The 22196-nt window shown below is 42.3% G+C and overlaps 2 protein-coding genes across 5 annotated transcripts in view; one reads left to right on the top strand and one right to left on the bottom strand.

Moving 5' to 3' along the window:
* The window catches only part of ankrd24 (ankyrin repeat domain 24), a 13674-nt gene extending 431 nt beyond the window's left edge, over window positions 1-13243 (top strand). Inside the window, exons 3-23 of the mRNA XM_034880735.1 lie at window positions 2493-2623; window positions 2952-3040; window positions 3149-3213; window positions 3342-3399; window positions 3680-3750; window positions 3942-4048; window positions 4663-4835; window positions 5542-5564; window positions 5816-5908; window positions 6241-6354; window positions 6452-6571; window positions 6745-6868; window positions 7029-7207; window positions 7868-8031; window positions 8590-9374; window positions 9477-9793; window positions 10326-10559; window positions 11473-11649; window positions 11743-11901; window positions 12030-12095; window positions 13013-13243. Coding sequence (XP_034736626.1) covers window positions 2493-2623; window positions 2952-3040; window positions 3149-3213; window positions 3342-3399; window positions 3680-3750; window positions 3942-4048; window positions 4663-4835; window positions 5542-5564; window positions 5816-5908; window positions 6241-6354; window positions 6452-6571; window positions 6745-6868; window positions 7029-7207; window positions 7868-8031; window positions 8590-9374; window positions 9477-9793; window positions 10326-10559; window positions 11473-11649; window positions 11743-11901; window positions 12030-12095; window positions 13013-13075 — 3312 coding nt within the window. The 3' untranslated portion in view covers window positions 13076-13243. The remainder of the gene's footprint in view (window positions 1-2492; window positions 2624-2951; window positions 3041-3148; window positions 3214-3341; window positions 3400-3679; window positions 3751-3941; window positions 4049-4662; window positions 4836-5541; window positions 5565-5815; window positions 5909-6240; window positions 6355-6451; window positions 6572-6744; window positions 6869-7028; window positions 7208-7867; window positions 8032-8589; window positions 9375-9476; window positions 9794-10325; window positions 10560-11472; window positions 11650-11742; window positions 11902-12029; window positions 12096-13012) is intronic.
* The window catches only part of shc2 (SHC (Src homology 2 domain containing) transforming protein 2), a 16561-nt gene continuing 7410 nt past the window's right edge, over window positions 13046-22196 (bottom strand). For 2 of the 4 annotated variants that reach the window (XM_034880726.1, XM_034880729.1), the window contains exons 4-14: window positions 20479-20539; window positions 20038-20157; window positions 19470-19523; window positions 19217-19268; window positions 18691-18817; window positions 17974-18154; window positions 17406-17499; window positions 16355-16534; window positions 15913-16229; window positions 15627-15778; window positions 13735-15326 (exon numbers count right to left, since the gene is read on the bottom strand). In XM_034880726.1, coding sequence (XP_034736617.1) covers window positions 15650-15778; window positions 15913-16229; window positions 16355-16534; window positions 17406-17499; window positions 17974-18154; window positions 18691-18817; window positions 19217-19268; window positions 19470-19523; window positions 20038-20157; window positions 20479-20539 — 1315 coding nt within the window. In that variant the 3' untranslated portion in view covers window positions 13735-15326; window positions 15627-15649. Of the gene's footprint in view, window positions 13121-13734; window positions 15327-15626; window positions 15779-15912; window positions 16230-16354; window positions 16535-17405; window positions 17500-17973; window positions 18155-18690; window positions 18818-19216; window positions 19269-19469; window positions 19524-20037; window positions 20158-20478; window positions 20540-22196 lie in introns of those variants that run through there. The other 2 variants (XM_034880727.1, XM_034880728.1) reach the window with 2 other exon arrangements.

Consider the following 22196-nt stretch of genomic DNA (forward strand, 5'->3'; position numbering starts at 1 on the left):
TTTATAATTGAATGTACTTAAAAGTAGTACACCTGTTTGCTACAAGCTATTTAGAGCTATAAGCCATACCAAGCTGTGTTTTAACCTAATATTACAGTGTTCACCTGCTCCACATTATGTAGTCATTTATATAGATCCCAGGTTTGTGTGTGTGTTTGTGTGTGTGTGTGTGTGTGTGTGTGTGTGTGTGTGTGTGTGTGTGTGTGTGTGTGTGTGGGTCTGGGGAGCACTGGGATTCAGTGTCACTGAGCAGCAGCAGGACAGCAGGGCTGTCTCCAGACTGCTGCTATAACCAGTGATCTCAGGTAGCCTTCAATTATTCACACGTGCATGCTATCATCCCTATATACTCCTCTGAAGGACTTGTAACTGTGTTTTCCTAATGTACTGTGTTTTTAAGATTCTACTTTTTGGCCTGCTCCATGTAGCCACTTGCTTGTTGAAGGTTGACATAATGGGGTCAGTGACCTTGCAGCACTGGTAGAAGCAGATACAATAGCAACCGCTGGCTCTACAATGTGGTCTGAGCATTTGGGTCCAGGTTAGTGGCTAGTACCTGATAGTGTTACACAACAGTGGAGAGCGATCCCCTTAGATGAGTGGTTTCACTTAATAGCCACTCAGTGAAGTTGTGTATTATATAATCATTATTGTTATAGTCCAACCGTCAGATGTACAGATAAGACAGATAGATTACTACATATCATGCATATATCTCCCAGGGTGTCCCACAGACATAAACCTCCCCATTGCCTAAGAGACTAGATTTCAGCTTGTCCATGTGTCTCATGATGTCCCCTCTGCCCCAAAAATATCCTTTCAAACGGGCAGAAGAGAGCCAGCTTGTTTCTCTTCCTTTTTGCTGTGTCCACACATCACACAGGCCCTGCTCTGTAACTGCAGAGAAACAGATCCACAGTATGACGCTGCAAGGGGGGTACCGTGCAAGACCTGACAAAAAACTGTTGTGGAGAAGGAGGACGCCTGCTAAAGAGAAGAAAGCTGCTGAGAAATAATTAGGTTAGAGAAAGGAGACCAGTGAGGAAATGAAAGAGGTGGCAGTGTATGAGGTGTAGTGGACAGCCTGGCTATGTCCCTGCTAGCAGCCGAGGCAGGATGATGGGGTAGCGTTTTGGACGCGGACAGGGAGCACTGCACAGGGAGATGTTCTGAGGACAGCATTTAGCAGTATTACTGTCTGTGTGTGTGTGTGTGTGAGAGAGAGAGAGAGAGAGAGAGAGGGAGAGTTTCTGTGTGGCAAGCTATTCAATTTCAATGGGGGTGTGATTTTTAGGATAGCATAAATTCTCCGGTATGTACATTAGATCTCTACTATGATGTTACTGTGACCTCTATAGGGTATCTGGTAGAAAGCTACATTATCTAATGTTACTGTGTATATTTGTTATGTAGCCCGGCGGCAGTGTTTTATCAGAGAGGACACAGCGGTGGCTTGGTTCTCTGTAGCTGTATTTAGTTGTGTGTGTGTGTGTGTAATGCACTGCTAGCGGTATGGATCCTCAGCAGCCAGTTTTTAGCCTGATGAAGCGGCTCTGTCCTTGTTTCAGCTTGCTGGCGCTACCAGTAGGTATCTTCTCTATCTCACTAATCCCAGGAATAGCAAAGAAAATATCCCTCTTTTTTAAATAATATTTCTGTCTTATTGCACTACAGTGGGGCTAACAAGTATTTAGTCAGTCACTGATCGTGCAAATCCTCCTGCTTAGGAAAGACAAGGTCTGTAATCAAGTCCCTCCGTGTAGTTCTGGGATTTTTGCTCAACGTTCTCATGATCATTTTGATCCCACAGGATGAGATCTTGTGTAGAGCCCCAGATCAAGGGAGATTATCAACGGTTTTGTATGTCTTCCATTTTCTTACAATTACTTCCACAGTTGATCTATTCACACCAACGTGCTTGCCTATTGTAGATTCACTCTTTCCAGCCTGGTGCAGATCTACAATTTTCTTCCTGGTGTCCTTTGTCAGCTCTTTGGTGTTGGCCATGACTGAGTTTGGAGTCTGACTGTTTGAGGCTGTGAACAGGTGTCTTTTATACAGATAACGAGTTTAAACAAGTGCCATTAATACAGGTAATGAGTGGAGGACAGAAGAGCTTCTTATAGAAGAAATTACAGGTCTGTGAAAGCCAGAAATCTTGCTTGTTTGTGGGTAACTAAATACTTATTTTCCACCATACTTTAAAAATAATTTCTTTAAAAATCCTACAATGTGATTTCCTGGATTCTTTTCTCATTTTGTCTCTCATAGTTGAAGTGTACCTATGATGAAAATGACAGACCTCTCTCATAGTTCTAAATAAGAGAACTTGCACAATCAGTGGCAGACTAAATACTTTATGGCCCCACTGTAAATTTATTTCAGCTGCCCGGTCGTCTATTGTTTTGTTTGTTATGAGATATGCAGTGTGGGATGAGTTTCCATTGAGGCAGTTCAGGGTGGTGACCTGTTCTCTGACTTGGCCCCCTCAGAGTCAGGACTGGACTAAGAGTGATGAGAGGCTCCTGCAGGCTGTGGAGCAGAATGAGCCCGACAAAGTCTCGGCACTCATCGTCAAAAAAGGCCTCTGTCCTACCAAGCTGGATGCCGAGGGCAAGTCAGCGTAAGTTAGGCACCTAATGTTTTTATTAGTCATGAAGAAGGAATTCATTTACATAAGTAATTGCATTAAGTTTAAATTCCTTTCCAATCTACCCATTCATGTTTGGCACTAAAAGGCTGGTATTATTTCTACTTTCTATACCACTATGAATACTGCTTATTGATACAATTCTTTATTTTTTCTTTTGGTGAATGGTACAGTCTACTGCCTTCATTCTCTTGAACTCAAACTAAAGTTAAAAGTGGAATCAGCAGTTGAGCCATTCTCTTGAATAAGACATTTTGAATGGATCTCTGGTGACATGTATTGTCCTTTGTCCGTCTGGCAGGTTCCATCTCTGTGCATCGCGAGGCAGGCTGGAATGTCTGGAGGTCATCATCTCTCACGGAGCAGATGTCAACGTCACTGATGGCGCTGGTAGGGTATTTTAATATCAAATACAAGTTTTATCTTATAAGCCAAGGCTGTTGAATTTCACACGTGTCATGGATTGTATATGAATGTCTGTTTTATAACTGATTGCAGGCTTCAGCGCCCTTCATCTCGCAGCCAAGAATGGCCAATCAGAGTGTTTAAAGAGACTCCTACAGGTAAAATGACAGCATTACCAGGTTAACCAACGAATACTGTGAAATAGAAAGGGTATAATGCAAGCATGCATTTTAAGACTGCATGTTTTACAAATGGTTTATCCTTTTTTTTCTCTTTATCCTGACAGGAGAGATTAGTGGTCGATTGCACCGACAGCATTGGTCGGACACCACTTCATCATGCAGGTAACATTTCAGAACTACAATATGACACCAGTTTGGTCGCATAACAAAACTTTTCTCCGAAATGACCTCTCATAGATCTCATTCAACATATTTCAAGTATTAAAAGTAACAAGATGTAAAGAAACGCTTAACACCGAAGCTTACCTAACAAAAACTCTCTATTATCTGTCATCTAAACTGCACACAGTAGTGCTTAGAGATTTCAATTGCATTTCAAGATGTAAGTATATACTGTATGTAAACATTTGATATTAACCATAATTCTTATTATTTCCTGTAGCGGTCAGTGGCTGCTCGTCCTGCTCTGAGATTCTGTGGGATTTTAAAGCCACTTTGGACGTCCAGGATGGGGTGAATTGAAGTTTGAAGTTTATTTACAACATTTTGGATTACATTGTTTTGAATTGTTATGTGAGATGAACAAATACATGATATTCAGTGATTTATTGCTTATTTTCCTCTTTTCCTATCTAGTACTAACACTATCAAATGTATGTGTATGCTCCATAATGTTTGAATAATCGTGTGCATCCCTCTGTCAGGACGGGGCCACCCCTTTGATCTTAGCAGCTCAGATGAGCAGAGTGGAGCTGTGTGTCTTTCTGTTGGGTCGAGGTGCCAATGCAAACATACAGGACAACCAGGGAAGGTAGGGGACTGTTTGTGATGCGCATCCTGTGGGTGGCGGTCAAGGTTTAATGAGGACCACTGGCTCTGGATTTAACCTCTTGTATCTGCTGCTGAAGCTTTGCCAGATGGAATGACAGACAGTGGGAGACCTGCTGGGGCAGAGTGGGGCCTGAAACAGCCTTCTTAGCTAAGATAGAACCAAGAAACCTCTGCAGGATTATTCTCACAGCAGTGGGGTTGTCTGGGTCAGGATGCAGGAAGGATTCCCATAGAAAGTCTACAGTCTGTGGGGTGGATTTGAAAGGATGAAGGTCAGGAGCTTTCAGTTTGGCTTTGGATATTTCCTTGAGGGGATGATTAGAGGCCTTTTTTCAGGACGCATCATTACATCAAAGGGAAAAACTTCAATGTCTTGTCTTGCAGTTCATCCTGAATCACAACCTGATTGGTATCTTTAGAATCCTTGACCAAAGTGAACATAGAGTTTAAGCATACTAAATGTTTTTACTGATTACATGCTGATGATCTATTAATTTGAAATGGCTAATGAATCTGAAATTGATGTATGTGATTGTACTGCATTACTAGTTTTTCCTGTTGTACTATGATCTTTTGTTATGACCTATATCGTAGGTCTGCACTGATGCTGGCGTGTGAGAGTGACAGCGTTGACACCGTGGAAGCTCTACTGAGAGGCGGGGCCAACACACAGCTGGTGGACGCCCTTGGACACAAAGCCACCGACTACAGTGTAAGCACAGGAAACCAACGCATCATGCAAACCTTGCAAGATGGAGCACCTCAAGGTATAGTATGAGGCCGGAAGTTTTTATTCACTTGAAGGTATAGAAGCTATTCACAAGATCTCACAAGGCTCTTTTGACAAAAAACTCTTTCTATTATCAAATCATCCAGAATCAAATTTTAGTTCTGTTAAATCAAGCAGAACAAACAAAACAGTTTGTGACAGCGGTTATTTAAAAAAATAAAAAGTGTTCATGTGAAACACATTGCAACTACATCTAACACATCATCAGACTCAATTTATGGCTTCTGTTGGAGTGCTGTGTTGGATCCTGGCTCTGTCTCTGCTCCTCTAAGAAACAACTGTAGTAAGAGGAATTGGATCAGGAGGACAGCTGGCTGTGATTGTAAAGTGGGGTTTAAAAAAAAAAAAAAAAAATGCCTTGTTCCACTTTTATCTCTCAACGAAGATATTGCTGACAAATGGAAAACAGATGTGCATCTAGTTTGAAAAGGAGATGAAGGAGCGAATTTGGTGTGCATATGATGCCTGACCACATTAAGCAACTTTGGGTTGCGATTTTGGTGGATTTACTACAAGAAACATTGATGGAACTTATATAAGCTACATGTTAGAAAAGTGGCAAGAAGTGTACTGTATATGTATATATACTGTATATTCACATTGGCCTCTAGCTGTGTGCTGAACTTTATTGCTTTTGAGGTTAAAGTATCTTGCTGTGCGTCTCTTTCCCATTGCATTCGTAGCTCCTGAGGGCACAGGCGAGGAGGTAATGTTGCATAGCTGTGTGTTGGATCACTCGCTCCATCAAATGAGATCATGGCCCGCCTTGGCCGATCCCATTGTGCATGTTTTCCAATATGAGGTCATTGTTTTTGTTTGCCGCTTTCTTTTCATTGTCTTCCATTCCCCTTTGTTGCTGACCCTTTTTCTTACTCTCATTTTGGTTTCCTCTATTTTTCGGTTTTATGTTGAGCTTGACCTCTGCTTGTCTGTGATCCCCCTCCCACCCCCACGCAGCCCCCCCAAGTCCCATCAGGCACCTCATCAGTGCAAGGGGGAACTACCCCCCGCAAACGGAAAGCTCCTCCACCGCCCCGTTCTTCTTTGCAGGTACTGTGAGAAACATCTGAGTGTTTGAAAAACACTCCCCCCCCCCTCACAAATAGAGGCCATGCTTACGGTATTGTTAGCTTGTACAGTACATTTACCTATCATCATCAGTTCGCAACCTCATACTAAGAAGCACTATCAACTAGTACTACTACTACTACGTGAGAGCAAGCAATACAAGAGTGTCCATAATTATGCTAATTTGACAATTTTCCCTTTGGTAAGATCTCTGTAGTACAACATTGCATCTTGACCACTAACTAAAGAGAATAGAGAATTGTGTCTTTGATAACTAACAATGATTCATTTTATTCTGTTTTCCCATCACAAAGATCCAGGGTTTGCCACCCTCTCCACATCCCCGTCCTGCTCCACGTGCCCAGACCCCTGAGCCCCAGCCTTCTTCTCCCTCTCCCCAGCCTCCAGATACACAGCAATCAGCCCAGGTGATTTTTGTTTAGTTATAGTAACTGTTTGTCCTTCATATTACATGGAATGAAGACTTTATCGGGGTTTCATATTTCTTGTGGTTGTCTGTGTAAGCCAGAAGATGAGGAGGTGTTTGAGGAGATCCGACGGCTGCGTCTGGAGCGAGGCCGTCTGCTCCAGAAGATCAAAGCCTTGGAGCAGCAGCAACAGAGCGCCCTCTCGGCCTTGGAGGAGGTACTGCACCGCAGGCGGTGCAAACACCCATTGTTATTTATGTCTCAGCAAAATGTTTCATGATTTTATGTAAACCTATGCCTCACTAGTGTGTGTGTGTGTGTGTGTGTGTGTGTGTGTGTGTGTGTGTGTGTGTGTGTGTGTGTGTGTGTGTGTGTGTGTGCGCACTCTAGTTGTCTCAACTAAAGCAGCGTCTAGAGGAGGCAGAGGCAGAGAGAGACAAGCTGCTTGAGGAGCTGAAGGGAGGCCATGGTATTGGGACCGCTGAGGACATGGATGAAATGTTTGACTTCCCAGGTATGCAATCTACTCTCTCTACTTCCCAGGCCCTGGCAAAGAGCATGCATGCTATTCTATACATGTGACCACACTTCCTGTGTGTGTCTATCCCATCAGGAATTGATTTATTACACAGACTTATTTTTTACTGTTGGTTTCTCTTTAACTTTCCATTAAGAGATGCTGCTCTCCAAGCGCTCCAGAGCCTCGCCTGCTCAGGATGAGGCCACTTCCCAAAGAGACGCAGACTCGGCCAACCCCTCCCCTGTCCCCGGAGACCCAGGAACTGTTTCTGAGCTGCGCAAACAAATAGAGGAACTTACCTTACACAACTCTGAACTAGCTCTCAAAGTGCAGGTAAGGTCAGGGAGAGTACAAATGCACACATACACACCCAATGTATGAACACATATCACGCACCCAGTCACGCATATAAACTGAAAAAAACTCATTCAATTAACATAAAAACACATAAACAATCTCTCTCTCTCTCTCGTTCATTCACTCACTCACTCACTCACTCACTCACTCACTCACTCACTCACTAATACACACACACACACACACACACAGTCCCAGGCCTCTTTAAAGATGATACATTGATAGTAAAGTGATTATTAAATAAAGATGCTGGTTCAGGAGTGAAAAAAGCAAAAAAGGATAAAAGCGAAAAGCATCAGATGCAGACATGGGGTCATTTTTAATATATTCTTCACTAACTGGGTCATGCTGGATGAAGGGCTTAGAATTCTGTTATGGTTATGGTTCGTATTGTATGAATAGCATTTACCTAGATCAGAACTTCAGTCCTGCTCTGATGTGTGAAAAAGAGCTAGACAGGAAATGGTGACCTCTTGGGTCTGATATGAGTGCAGAGCAGAACCAAAACCTCCTGCTTTGAAGATGCCATAACCTATACTAACTTAAGTTAATTAAAGGGCAGCTCCACCAATTTTACACATAAGCGTCAGTTTACTAGTCCACAATGTACTTTAATTCTCTATGTGTTGTGCACAGATGCTGGAGATGTTTGAGAAGGATGAAACCGACATGCAGACCTCCAGCTCGGACTTTGTCCCCATAGTTCAGTATGAGACCCTGAGGAAGGAGTTTGAAGCCCTTCAGGAGCGCTTCTCTCAGGCCCAGGCTTCATACGAGGCCTCCAGCGTGGCAGAGGAGGGGTAAGATTGATCAATTAATACAAACTGAAGTGGCCATCACAGATGACATTCACACAACACTGCTGTATTAGATCAGGCCTTTATAATGATGTGCATACCTTTGCATCATGACATCATGTATGTGATAGTGTCTTGACCTCTATTACATCATTATTCTTTTTTTTCAATCTTTGTTGCTTAACTGCTATAATGAGGAATATATAAGTGTATTTGTAATATCAAAGGTTGCAGTTGTACGCTTAAATAATTACAGGGTTAATGTGTTTTAAAAGTCCAAATATTTGTTTGTTTCACCTTCCCAAATAGGAGCATTTGATACTTTACTCTCTTTATATGTTTGTAATATAAATATCTTTGGGGGTTTGGACTTTTTGTTGGACAAATCAAGCAATTTGAAAATTTCGCAATCTGCTTCATGAAACTGTGATGGCCAATTTTCAGTATTTTCTGACATCTTCTGTACTAAATCATAATTTGTTATTCCAGGATCATATCTACACATTGAACAGTACAGGAAATAACCCCTGGAAGATTATACATTTTTGTCTTGTTCTGCAGTGGGGATGAGAAGTCTCAGGAAGGATGTGCGGATGGAGAGAGTTTGCAAGATCTGAAGGAAAAGTTGAGAGGGCTTAAAGAGCAGTTGGCCTCCTCCCAGTCGGAGTTAGAGGAGCTGAAGGAGCAGATGAGGCTTGGGGTGCTTTCGGTGGAGTGTGGTGAAGGGGAAACTGCCGCAGCAGGTGCTGGTGCTGGGGCTCCAGAGGGGTCTCTGAGCCAGGAGGCACAGCAGCTGAGAACGAGGGTGACGGAGCTAGAGGAGGAGCTAGCAAAAACACAGGGTGAGGCAGGCGGTCAGAGCAGCCAGGACAGTGACACAATCAAACAGCTGACGGAGAAAGTAGAGGAACTCAGTGCTGCTCTGTCCCAGAGAGAGTCTACCAAAGAAGACGGCGAGAAAGGCGACCAAGGAGAAGAGACAGAAACAGTGAAGGGCCTCCGTGACAAAGTGGCTGAGTTGGAGGCAGCCCTGGCAAAGAGCAAGACGTCGGGGAAAGAGGAAGGAGCAGCAGGAGATGGAGATCAGGTCCGTCGTCTCCAGGAGCGTGTGGGAGAGCTAGAGGGGGAGCTGAGAAAGTGTGTGCCTCGCTCGGAGTTGGAGGAGGTGCAGGTGACTCTGGGGCTCCAGTGTGAGCAGCTGGCCAGGGAGAGGGCGGACGTGGCTCGAAGGCTCAACAATGCTCTCCTGGATCTGGAGAGACTCAGGCCTCCTCCACGCGCAGTTGAAGAAGAGGAGGAGGAAGAGGAGGAACAGTCAGAGAGCTCAGAGCCCCCAGGCATGTCAGGTGTCCATTGTTGTTTTTGTTTACTTAAAATAAGAAATTCAAATTTAACATTATAGACTTTTTTTGTCCAATTTGTGAATGATCATGCCTCTGTCCAATCAGAGCACTCCAGACGCACCATGGCCGCAGTGAGAGAAGAACTGGAGGTGGCGAGGCAGGAAGCAGCCCAGGCTCTGGACTGTCTGTGTGCTGAGCAGGAGGGCCGCGCACAGGACGCCCTACAGCTTAAAGACGCAGTGCCACTCTCTAAACATAAGGAGGCGCTGTCTGCAGTGTCAGAACAGCTAGCTCAGACGCTGCAGGAGCTCCAGGAGGAGAAGACCCGTCGTGGTTGGGCTGAGGAGCAGGCTGCCAGACTGGAAGCCCAACTGCAGGCCATGCAGGATGCCGTACCTAAAGAGGAGCATGAGAAAGTCATGGTCAGCAGCAATGGCAAATCTTCCTGTCTCAAATTTCTACTTCATTCTAAGCCATTTCTCATTGTACTACATGCTCTTAATTAATCTAATAATCCAGAGAAGGCAGAAAGGGTTCAACAAAGATTTAGTTTAGTTTACAACAAAATAAGTTATCCACTGTTAAGAAGAGGATTTTTCAAACGGGAAACACAAGGGAAAGCGGCTTTTGTTTGTAGCAGCTGTATTTAGCTGTTGGTGGTCTGGTATTGATTGACAAGCTGGTACAATTTTAATCATTATCTAGTGTTTTTTTTATTTAGTGAAAGTTAGTTAGTAGGACTAGAAAGAATTCTAATCCCAACAGGACTAAAAGCATCGCATTGCAGATCAGCACAGTTTTCATCATTGTTGCAATGCCTATTTCTGACACTCCAATGGGTTGTTATATGATTTATTAAGATTGATTAAGATGTAGGATATTTTTTGTTGCTGTAACGTCTAACTGGTCACACTGTACATTATCTTTATCATCCATGTGCTTCCTGCCTCTCAGGCAGAGCTCCAGCACTCCCTGCAGGCCAGTGAGAGCAGTGCAGCAGTGGCTCAGGAGGCTCTGAGTGAGAAGGAGATGGAGCTGAGAGAGCTCAAGTCCCAGAAGGCTGCAGAACAGGGTCTGATCTCCAAAGAAGACCACGAGGCTCTGCGGCTCTCTCTGCAGGCCGAGATCAACGCCATCTCAGCCCGTTTCAACGATCTTACTCGCAAACATGAGAAGACTTGCACTGAGGTGTGTGCGCGTGCGTGCGTGCATAGCCACATTAGATGTTATTGTGTCTGCCACAAAGTGAGCCGTGTCCCATGAAGGCCGTTTTACTTCCTCTTCATTATTCAGTATGTGTATTACTTTCTCTATTAAGTTTGTCTGTGTCACATGTGCTCATTGATGCTCTGTGTTGTATGTGCACCATAAGCTACTAACGACACTCCTAAAGCATTTTCCATTTAGATATAAAAATCACTTTGTAAACTAGGTAATTGCCTCTGGCTCAGGTTGCCAAAAACAGAGGTTAATACGGGGGCACATTTTCACACAGAGTAGGATATTAAAATGGCTTTTATATATGTACTTGTCTACATTATTACAAAAACATGGCCCGTTTAGAACACATATCCAACATTTGAATTCATTGTTGCTTATACACACACACACACACACACACACAAACTTACCTGAACATAAACAGTTAAACATGGCAACAAAAGCAAATGTGTGTAGATTTAGATGTATAGATACCATGGGAAACAAGAAAATGTTCCCATGGTAACAAAGACTTTTGAAATAATGATTTTGAAGAAATATTTTTGTTTTACTCATGAAGTGAAAACAGGAAATATAGAAGAGGGTTTGTTCATTCTCTAAATTGTGAAGTATAGCAGGAGATGTTACTATGGAAATGTTGAAGACAACCAGCAGCAAAGTTGAGAGGCTTTTCTACCAGGCAGGCGTGTATTTCTGTCTGGATGAAGCTGTCAATATCAATTATAGCAGCGATTGAAAGTCCCCTTTAAATATCAGGCTTCAGTGCTCTTGAATCAGCCTCCAACGTCTTCTATATAAGCAGAGAGCATTTAAATGTGATGCCAAACATAGACAGCCATGCTAAAGTGACAGAGGGCCACTGGTTGTTTTTCTGGTCTAGGTATTCCAGGTGCAGAGAGAGGCTCTCTTTAACAAGAGTGAGCGGCAGGTCGCGGAGTCCCAACTGGCCACGGTGCAGAAGCAGCTAGCCGAATTACAGGCCCAATCCAGCCATATCCAGGAGCTCCACAAGGGCATCCAGGAATCCCAGGGCCTGGTCAAGGAGAAGGACCGCAAGGTAAGAGTTTGGATAACCAGTAAAACAACTGCTAAACAACTACTGTTGGAGCACGTTTAAGGTAGACAAATTGAGGTCTCTGTCTTCGTGCAGATAACAGAGCTGTCCAAGGAGATGTTTCGGCTAAAGGAGGCCCTGGGAGCTCTGTCACCTCCTCTGGGCATCACCTCCTCCTCATCTGCCCATCATGGTAACCCTGGGCAGCAAATGGCACTGCAGAACAGGATCGCCATTCTTACCCAGCAGCTCCAGGTAAGGAGAACATTGCAACTAGCGATGTGTGAAGAGTCTTCTGTATATATCAACGCTTATTTATGAAAATGAAAACATGCACTTAAATCTTTACATGATAGAAACATTTTCTGTGACCTTTTTTGCAGGATTTGGAAAGAAAGCACAAACAGGTGGTGACTGTGTACCGTTCACATTTACTAGCAGCTGTACAGGTGAGTTGAATGCACACACACACGCCGCAAATTAAGGCTTAAACCTTTTGATCAGATATCTGAAAAGGTTTCCCTGTGAGTGTATTTTTGGGGCCTTGATCAATAAAATTGTCAGTGTTAAACTTGCTGGGCAGCCACTTGTAGTGTGGATTGTGAATGGTCACTGACTGCTGGATTTGAGTTTGTACTGACAATTAAGAACAGGAATGATATGTCCAACATCTGTGCTTGCCAGACAAAAGTGGATGACATTTCAGAAGAGGTGCAGGAAAAAGGAGCTCCACTCTCTCTCTCTCGTTCTAGCAGTATCATCATATTCCACAACTAAGGTGTACACATTAGCTATTTCTTTTGTCATGTTGGTTGTAATAAGAGATTGCTCAGGTGTTGTTGACCTCTAAGAGAACTGCTGTGCTATCTCTTTGGTAGGTTAGGTAAATGGGATAGGCTGTCCAGTGTGTCTAATCTCTCTTTCTGGAGCATCTGGCATTGAGCAGTGTACAGAGTGTCCATGGGCAAAGAACTTCTTTCCTGGGTCTGTTTTCAAACTTTGGAACAGGCCTATAGCGTTACAGTCAATCTGCAGTAGATCTGTGCAATCTGATGAGCTGTATAATCCTAATTAGCGTGATAGGCGGCTTGGAGACGGCATCTCGTTTCCATGGTAGCGTCGGTACCCCATTGCCCCCTCTTGTTTGAGGTCAGACAAAGGTTTTGTTGTTTATGGCCTGCTTTAGTGGGTCTGTCCTTGGTAAAACCTGCAAATTTCTGCTGATCTGCAAGGATGAGTGGATACCCCTACAGATCCCATTAATTAAAGGGCTCTGCTTGGGGTCATACAACAAGGAACCAATGTGGAATACAGTGTAGCAATGTCCTTTTCTTACACTGGTGTGTGTGTATGTGTTACCCAACAGGGCCGAATGGACGAAGAGGTACAGGGTCTGCTACTCCAAATCCTGAGGATGTCACAGCAGTGACACTGAAATTTTGGAACGTCTGCAAGTGTCTCTCCACCTCCAGCTCTTTTTCAGGTCAACATGAAAGCAGCTCCAGCTCAGCAACCTGTGGGGAAAGCATCATTGAGACCATTTCTCTTTGAAGCCAAATAAAAACTAATCTTTGTTTAGACATAGCTGCATGTGTACAATACATTAACTTATACAACAGCTGTAGCTTGACTGATAAACAAAGAGTGAAAAAAGTGAGTGCCTTCTTGGCTGGATAAGTTAAATGACAGCCGTCTACAGGACAGGGGTTTATTGTAGCAGACAGTGCATGTAAATAGAGAGTGGTTATTAAGGAGAAAAAATCAGGTACGTCGATTGTGTGACAAGCCTATTGATTTTATACAATATTGTTATAATATAAAAGAAAAGAAAAGAAAAAGAAATTGCTCTGCTGTTGATCCTGTTCTTTGTAACTCACTTCATGCATATACACTATATATTTAACACACAATAGGTTTCCAAAACAACAGCTTCTACACACTGTCCCTCACATCTATTTTTGGTTGATTGGAATCTGAAGACTTAATTTGGCTAAAGCATGTGTGCATTGAAAGTTGGATAGCTGGGTTTAACTGTGGAGCCGCTACATTAGTTGGCAGATATAGCAACGCACAAATGACAAAGCGCTGTTTGAATTGTACCCTCTTTTCAATTAGTTTTATTGACAAAAAGCCATTAAAGTTAATCAAAGAAGAACAGATCCAAGAAATTCCTGAGAAAGAAAAAGGGGAGATCTGATATAATCACATTAATCATTTGGACCTCACCAAAAGCCTCGTAGCGCGCCTTGTCCCTCTGTGCATTCGTGAGGCTGCATCCAAGAACAGTGGAGGTCCTGACGTGGGATGAGGACAATCAATAAAGCAATGCATTTCTCTGACACATAAAGGATTTAATTTCAAGTCTAAATCCCCTTTCTTTTATATCAATCACTGTAGAGGAGTTCCATCTAGGATTTGTTATTGTTATGAGGGACACAAAGACAATAACAGTCATTAAACAACAAGACAGTATTAAACATCTACCCCAAAAACAAGAGAAGCTTACATGACTGTTCACAATTATAAGAGCTTAATCATCCTGAAGTTTGTTCAGCCATTCATTGGCATGGCAAGAAAACTAGTGTCTAGGAGCATAAATGCACATTATATACACTCTGACACAAATGCCTGTCTCTGTAGTTATTAAGGCACTGAAGTTGGAGGGGCTGTGGGAATACAGGCATGGAGATACTGAGTTTGTATGCTGAGTTTTAAACCCATGTAGTATTTGCGTAGAGTCCAACCAATAATGTTCACAGGCTTATATAACACATACAGCATGTCTTTAACAAATTATGAATAGCCCTTACAAACACAATGCAAATGACTGACATTACTGATAATGTGAAAAAAACCTTCAAGACAATGTACAGTAGGTCCACTTGGCTGTACTGTATGAAGATAGTATGGATTCATTTTTCTTTCTTCAAAGTGAGATTTGGTGCCTCAATTATCATGGAGAAAAAAAAGCAGAAGTATGGGTGGCTATTTCATAAATCCAGCATTGAATCATGCTCAGTGTGTTTACATTGTGCCATCTCAGGGTAAGGTACTCCAGACCTGTGAACATGTAACAACAAACTTTACATTCAAATGAATCAGACATTTCTTCAGTTGTCTCTTATAGTAACAGTATTTTCATTTCTTCCATTTACACGGAAATGAACTACTGAGTATCCTGACATCTTTAGTTTTTTTTAAACAGCATCTGTACCAGATTATAACAGTGTTGTTCTAGTCATGTCCATTTGTTCGGTGGATGATCTGTGACTGACTGGTTGGGCAAGCCATGGTACACTGGAAGCACTTCACTATTACAGTCATTGTAGGGCTCCGCGCATCCAATTAATATTTGATGTCCCGAAGTTGGGTCCTCTTCAAACAGTCAGTGCTTTCATTTTTGACCTTGATTTGACAACTTTTACGGCTCTGAAAGTAGTCAAAATATGTATTCTGGTTGATTTGTTAGCTTAATAGCTGCATGCTGAGGAGTTTATGACAGGTGGTGGATAGTTTGGTTGATCCTGGTAAGCAGAGGAAGTAGACTCTCCTTAGCTGAATTGTTCATGGAAAGAAAGTATCAGTGATGACCTTTGTTCCATATAAATATCCATCCGGGATTAATTAATTCCATGTTTGTTTATTTGCTGTGGGTTTTGCATGGGAACTCAAGAATCCAGCTGTGACATATAGCAGACAAAACGGGATGATCATTTTAGGCACAGATTGAAAGTCAGTACAGTCATTGTTTTAGCCTTGTAGATACATGCCTGACACAAGATAATCCATCCATTTACTTCATGAAGAAGTGTAATGCTCACTTTTGTAATTTACTTTAGCTAAATTCCAATTTATCACCACAAGGTGAACAACCTGCTATATTTTCTTGAAAACATGCATTTTGTCATGGGACTTACTTACTAATATCTGCATTGTCAATCATTAAATAATTGTATCTACGTAGCATACAGCATGCTTACCATCCCATGCGGGGCCAGGTGGCTCACTGTTTCCTCCTGACCACCTGTTTGAGGTGGAGCTCACTCTCTGCTGCTACAATAGGCAGCTCATTCTTAAGGTGGTATGAGATGAGGTGGCTTATGCTCTCAAATAACATGTCTTTGGTTCGGACCTGTATGTAGGGCAGCAAAAGATGGGAGGAAGTCAGTTATTGTGTTCACAACAGACAGAAGAAACCTTCTAAGCTGTATGTGTAGTATGACTTTTGACAAGCAAAAGCTGTTTTTCGCTTGCTGCCAGACTCACCACTCCCTCTGGGTCGACCAGCAGCAGGTGTTTGGGCAGACCACAATGCATGCCGGTTAGCACATACTGTCCTGGGTTGGTAGTGCTCTCCCGGACCAGGAAATCTCCATCTCGGACCAGGATTTTCTCTGCGTCTCGCCTACTCATGCGGCTGTGGTACCACGTCTCCCGACGGAGCTGCTCCTCATTTGGTGCCACCGGGGCTCGGCGGCGTGGAGGGCTTGGCCACTGGTCCTCCAGGACCAGGACACCTCCCACGCCAGCCCCAACAGCTCCTCCACAGGCCTCATGGAGCTTCAGGGCATCCTCAAAGGGCCCTACAGGGACAATGATGTTTCCCAAACACAAAAATGGTCACTCTACAGTATTCTTCAAATATAGAAAGTGAGTTTATCTTTACTATTATGTGTCAGAATGTGTCACACCAACTCTCAGGACTTACTCATGTCAAAGATGTCTTTTTTGGGACTGTCGGGTGCCCTGGGCCCTTTGCGTCCATTAGGCCCATGTGCCAGTGAATCCAGGTTTTCCAGACTCTGGGTGTTAACGTACTGATGCTCCTCGTAATCTCTGCTGCCGGGTGGCTGGCCGTCAGCACACAGGTAACCATCTGATGTCAGAGCTGAGAAAGATAGGTGCCCTTACTACATTTTTGACTTCAAGTTGTGTGTATGTGTGCATGTGCGTGCATGTGCGTGTGTGCGTGCATGTGTGTGTGTGTGTGTGTGTGTGTGTGTGTGTGAGAAACATTTCTTTTTGTTTCTTGGCTCCCTCTAGTGGTTAAAATCACAACTTAAAATGGTGAGCTATCAGATAACACAGTGTATGTAATAGCTTATTTCAATAAATAAGCTGCCACAATTGAACCAGTTGCAGTATGTACTAAAGTGGGTGTGCATTGATAATGTCATAATTATAGACCAATTGTATGTAGCCACCAATGAAAAATCAGCTTCTGGAGTCACTAATGACTTTCTAATAAAAGTAAAAATGCCCTAAACAATCTTTAATAAGAAGGAAGGAAGCTTCTCACAATATTATTAGTAAATATAAAATGTTAACAGGCGTGTTTATTGCAGATTTCTCCACTAAAGTTCTCCGAACTCTATCCATAATGATTATGTCAATAGTGTTGCTACTGTATTTTAAATGTATACATATATGTGTTTTGATTAATTGAAAGGTTTGGTCAATAAAGTCATAGTGAATTAAACTAGATTGAACCAAGTCTTTTATTTGGAAGGCCATCCTGAGTAAAGATCCCCAAAAGTCCTTATTCTATCAGGGTGATCTTCAGAAGGGTCAACATCAAGCTTCTCTTTGTGTTAGGTCAGTAAGTGTCATTCAGGGCAAAGAGTGCAGTGATGACCGGATGTGTACCCTAATAGGTCACAAAAATGTCAAAATATTTTCAGAAATTAAAGTATAGACGATTCCATCACACGTTTTGTTTTCCAGATGTTACACATGTGTATTGCCACATGGTGTCTCACCTGAGCTGCTGGTCGTCTCAGTGTCCCAGTGCAGTTCATAGCACAGCTGACCAGGGGGATAAGACGCTTGCTCCCTCCTCGCTGCTGAGCCCATCTGCAAACAAACACACACACACACACACACACACACCAGAGGAACACATCCATCTCTTGTCTTCCACATAATGTCGTTTTCAAGCACTCTATTTGAAACATTAGCTACAGATTGTTGCATATTTTGAACAAGCTGCAGGGGAGAGGGCAATGATTTCTCTCACGCTGTAGGCAAAAGATTACCCGAGGCTCTTCATGTAATCATGTCTTCGGCAATTATGGTGCAGGCACGTCAAGAAGACAATTATGGAGTTTGTTTTTATGTTCTTACTGTTTAATTCCATGTAAACAATAGGGGAAAGAAGCAGGAAAACATACCAGTCGCCAGTTTATGAGGAAGCTATCAAAGACATTAGCTCACTGTCTGGTAAAGGTTAGACATGCACTACTTGATGTTGACCAGATGTAGCTTTGATTACATCTGTGATGACATTAGATGGTAAGGTTTTGTCCAGGGTCATGCCTGGAGATTCACCTGTGCTGCTGTCTTGCTCTGTGGTTGTGTGTGGATGTGACCCAGCAGGGATCCGCTGGGCTTGAGCCTGGAGTCCACCACTCCCCCAACAGGAGGCTCCTTCCCTGGGATGCTGTTGTAGTAGTTATGCTCAGAGAAGTCCTCATCGTCCCCCCACATTGGCTCTTCTGTCCTGACAGACCTAAGGACATTGGTGGCAGTGAAAATATTTATTTTTATTATTATTATTAATACACAATTAATACTACAACTTCTATAATCTAAACCAGGGCTTCTCAAGGTCCATCCGAACCCAACCCATAACTTGTGTTATGAAGACAATGTGTTATACAATAATTATGTTGATTATTATTATTACTTTTATAGTGATATTAACAGTAATAATAATGATACGAAGATCTGGGTTCTCAAATCGATTCAGTCTGAGCAAAAGACATCTCCACATCCAAAAGTGATCTATATAAATCTGTGATAGGTTTGTATAGACTGTTGCAGCCGCTGGCAGCAGAAAGACATTCATAAAACAGAATAGAAAAGACCTTTAAAAAATATGAGAGTTATATTGTTGTATATATAGGTATTTCTTAGCACCATAGTGGCTGATGTGTTAGAAATCAATGATTTACAGTTGTGTCACCACATTTGACAAACACAAACCACTTTAAAGGCTTTTCCTCTTTTCACAGAAGTCATAAGTGTGTCTGGGCAGCATGTCACCTCTCGATAGACGTCATGGTTTTGGGAGGACTGTGCAGGTACTGTTTGAACTGCAGCTCGAAGGCTTGGCCGATGGTACTGATTACACTCTGGGCTAAACCGTCTGAACACTCCAGGATGTGACATGCTGAATAAGACAAAACAAGAGACAATTTTCATTTCCCAGCTGCAACACACTTTTAGAACTAAGATCCTGTCTTAGTAATAATACCACTGTTTTAAGTGTTTGTTTCCATTACACTTTGTGGTCATTTCTATTTAATGGGGGTGATATCTCGTCAAAATGTGAGTATTTTCTAATTCTAAATCAAGAACTGTAGTATAAGTCATACTCATGTTTTTCATGTATGTTTTTCGGGAATAAAAATAAGTATGTTTCCAAATGGTGGATATGTTCTAATGTCACTTTTTTGTATGATGTATTAATTTCAGCATCTTAAAATAAATGTAGAAGAATTGAGCTTTCCTCTGACTGATCTATGTTTAAGATACATATTTTATATATGTGGTAAAGAAAAGCTTTTACCTCTCTGATTCACTGGGTCTTTGGCCACATACGCAACATAATCAGGCGTGTCCTGCAACAGAAAAGAGGATGAATTCAATTAGACCAGATAAATTAGATATATATAACTAAATTAAAGCCCTTTTTAATTCAGTAGGTCATGAGATTGGAAACCAATAATTTAGAATCCAGTCAGATTTGTGAAGTCTGCCAAAAAAGTCCATTCCAACCACAACAATGTAAAGGAGAGCAGAGAACAAAACGTTGCACTCACTGTGTCTCCCCCCGAAGCAAATGAGATGGACTGCATGGGATGGTGTGCTATCACCTGAAAGAGACAAGAGGAAAAACAGAGGCAGAGGTTTGCCATTATTCTACTTTAACATGCCATCATTGATTAATGTGGATACAGATAATGCAAATGGACAAAATTGTTTAAATGAAGTGCGGACCAGATTCAGCTTTACACAGTGTAACTACACAATGATTATTATTTGTTTTCAGCAGAGAGGAAATGCCTCTGAACACCATTGTGGAGCAGTACAATTCTTCCCTAAACGCCAGATTGAATGAAATTATTTTTTATTTTTATGTCTCTCAGCAATCAATTAACACCAAAACTATGTATTAGATGAACAAAGGATCAAAGGAGAAATGAATTGACACATACCCTTACTGCAATTGAATAACATTGATTTTGAAAACTTTTTAATGCATTTGTGGTCAGAAAGGAACCTTCTTTGTATCGGTGGTAGACAATAACATTTAATTAAAGGGTATTTGGGCAAAAATATCAGTCCAATCCATGTACAGATTCATTTACGGTAGTTACAGCATCATACCTGTCGTGTAGTAGGAATAAGCAGACCAAGGCCATCTGTGGAAATATTGACTGCAATGCTCATGCCTGCAAATCGCAGGTTACTCTTCCCCATAACGGACTGGAGAGCTTTGTTCTGGGCCTACATAAAGAATAAATAAATGAGTACAGTTGAAATTGCAATCAAACATTTAAAACATTCAGAAAACAGAAATGTTGTCCTGTATTTACCGTATTTGTTACGACAAACAAAATACTTCCTTATGTCTATCAGCACAAATCAGACGTCATGTGAACCAAAGTGTCTTTCATAGACAGTCTAAAGTTTCTTAAAACCACTGTACTAACCTGTGTGGTAACTTCAACTCATCTAGTTCTCCAGCAGGGATAAGACAATTTCAAAGGTATTTAGTAACAATAGTATTATGAAACATGCACAGTAAGATTTAAGTTTACTATTCACCTTCTTCCTCCAAGCTCCCTTTCCCCCTGGCACAGTGTCACACAGCCTGTTGATGGCTTCCCTAATTAGTGGAATAAAGGAAGGTCAAAGGTAAGACTATAACGGGACACACTGGCCACTCATCTAATAGGTACAAGAACAGCAAGGATAGAAAATCATGTGGATTTGTGTTAATTGTGCACCCAAATATTAACAATCCAGAGGAGTAAACATTTTAAATGCTGAGTCAATGTTAAGGGCTACAAAACACTGCTGCATCACAATGATGAAAAGCCTGAGGTTAAACATGAACAGAAGCTTTGTGTTCTCTCCCTCGGGCTAAGGTCATAGGCCACAGACCCATTACAGTTCAAAGGTCAAGAAAAGGTTTCCAGCAGGTCTATTCCCAAGCACTAACTAGTTTTTACCACTGATGTGCAAGGACTGTTATGTCAGTGATTGTTTGTCAAACTCATGTTTAACTCCCTGTCAAATTAGGAAAGAAGAACACTATAATTTGAGCCTAAATACAGTTGTCTACTGCTTCTTTAGGGCAACATTACTCACATTGATTTCCCACAGTGCAACTCACTCTGCAGATTTGTTACAACTTTGCATTGAAGCTGCTGTTATAACTCCTTGGAATGGCCGCCTAATGGGCATTTAAAGCTTCTGTCCCCTGTGTGTCTGATGGCGGGAGTGAGGCATAATGTGGATTTGAGGCTGGAGCTCGCACTTTCTCTGCCAGGGGACAGCAGGACCAGCAGTCAGGAACCCAGCTGCCCCTATCAAGTGGCTCGTAAATATTTAAAAAGCAGCGTCCCGGGCCCCATCTCGGGTAAAGGTCTTCTCAGGGATTTTTGAAAAAACGCCACAATATTCAAGTGACTCATGCTGATGAGAGTGCAGAGGGAGGAGGAGGACAGATATGGCCTGTTGCCCGCAGCCTCTGTATCTTCCCTGCAATAAAAGGCCGGGCCTCATTATCACTGGTGTTGCTGGTTAACATTGTGACACAGGGGAGTACTGTTGGGAGAATGCACCTTCTTCAAATCTAGGAGCTGAAGGACATTTTGGAAATTCCGACAAGCACTGAATGATTTGTTGTGGTATTCCAGGATGATATTAACTTTTGTACAAGTCAGCAAGTTGAAAAAATGCCAGCTTTAATATGCACAATGAAAGCTCTGACTTTGTTATTCTGCTTTTGAATTGCACCCAGCAACAGTTAACTCATTAATTAATAGAGTAAAATAACCTATAATGTTTGTTTGATTGATTATAATCCGGCTTTGCCAGACCCACCTTCAAAGGAAAACGTGCTCTGGTTTGATGGCATTTTTTTAAACCAATCAGAATTGTCATGGGCGGTGCTAAACTCAGCACAGAGCCGTGCAAAAAGCCTCGGGAAAAGTTGTTTTTTTTGTGCGAGAGAAAACTCAGATTGGACAGAGAGTCTAGCTAGCTGTCGGTATTTATCCTGCAGAGATCTTAGGAGCTGTTACCCATAGTCCTCAGAAATCTACCGGAGTTTAAAATTCCAACACAAAAAAAAAGGAAGGAAACGGACATCGGCGAAAAGACTTGTACTGCAGCACCAGAGCAATCCCGGAAGTGGAACGCGAAGGATAAAGACTTTATTGATTATGACAATCAATCATTGACTTTTGGCCTTGGGGAACAGATGGTCCGGCCGATACTGCCCAAGGAATCAGAGACCTCATGTTGTTAGCATCACT

The sequence above is a fragment of the Etheostoma cragini genome, chromosome 9 (assembly GCF_013103735.1).
Source record: "Etheostoma cragini isolate CJK2018 chromosome 9, CSU_Ecrag_1.0, whole genome shotgun sequence".
In the NCBI taxonomy this organism is placed as follows: Eukaryota; Metazoa; Chordata; class Actinopteri; order Perciformes; family Percidae; genus Etheostoma; species Etheostoma cragini.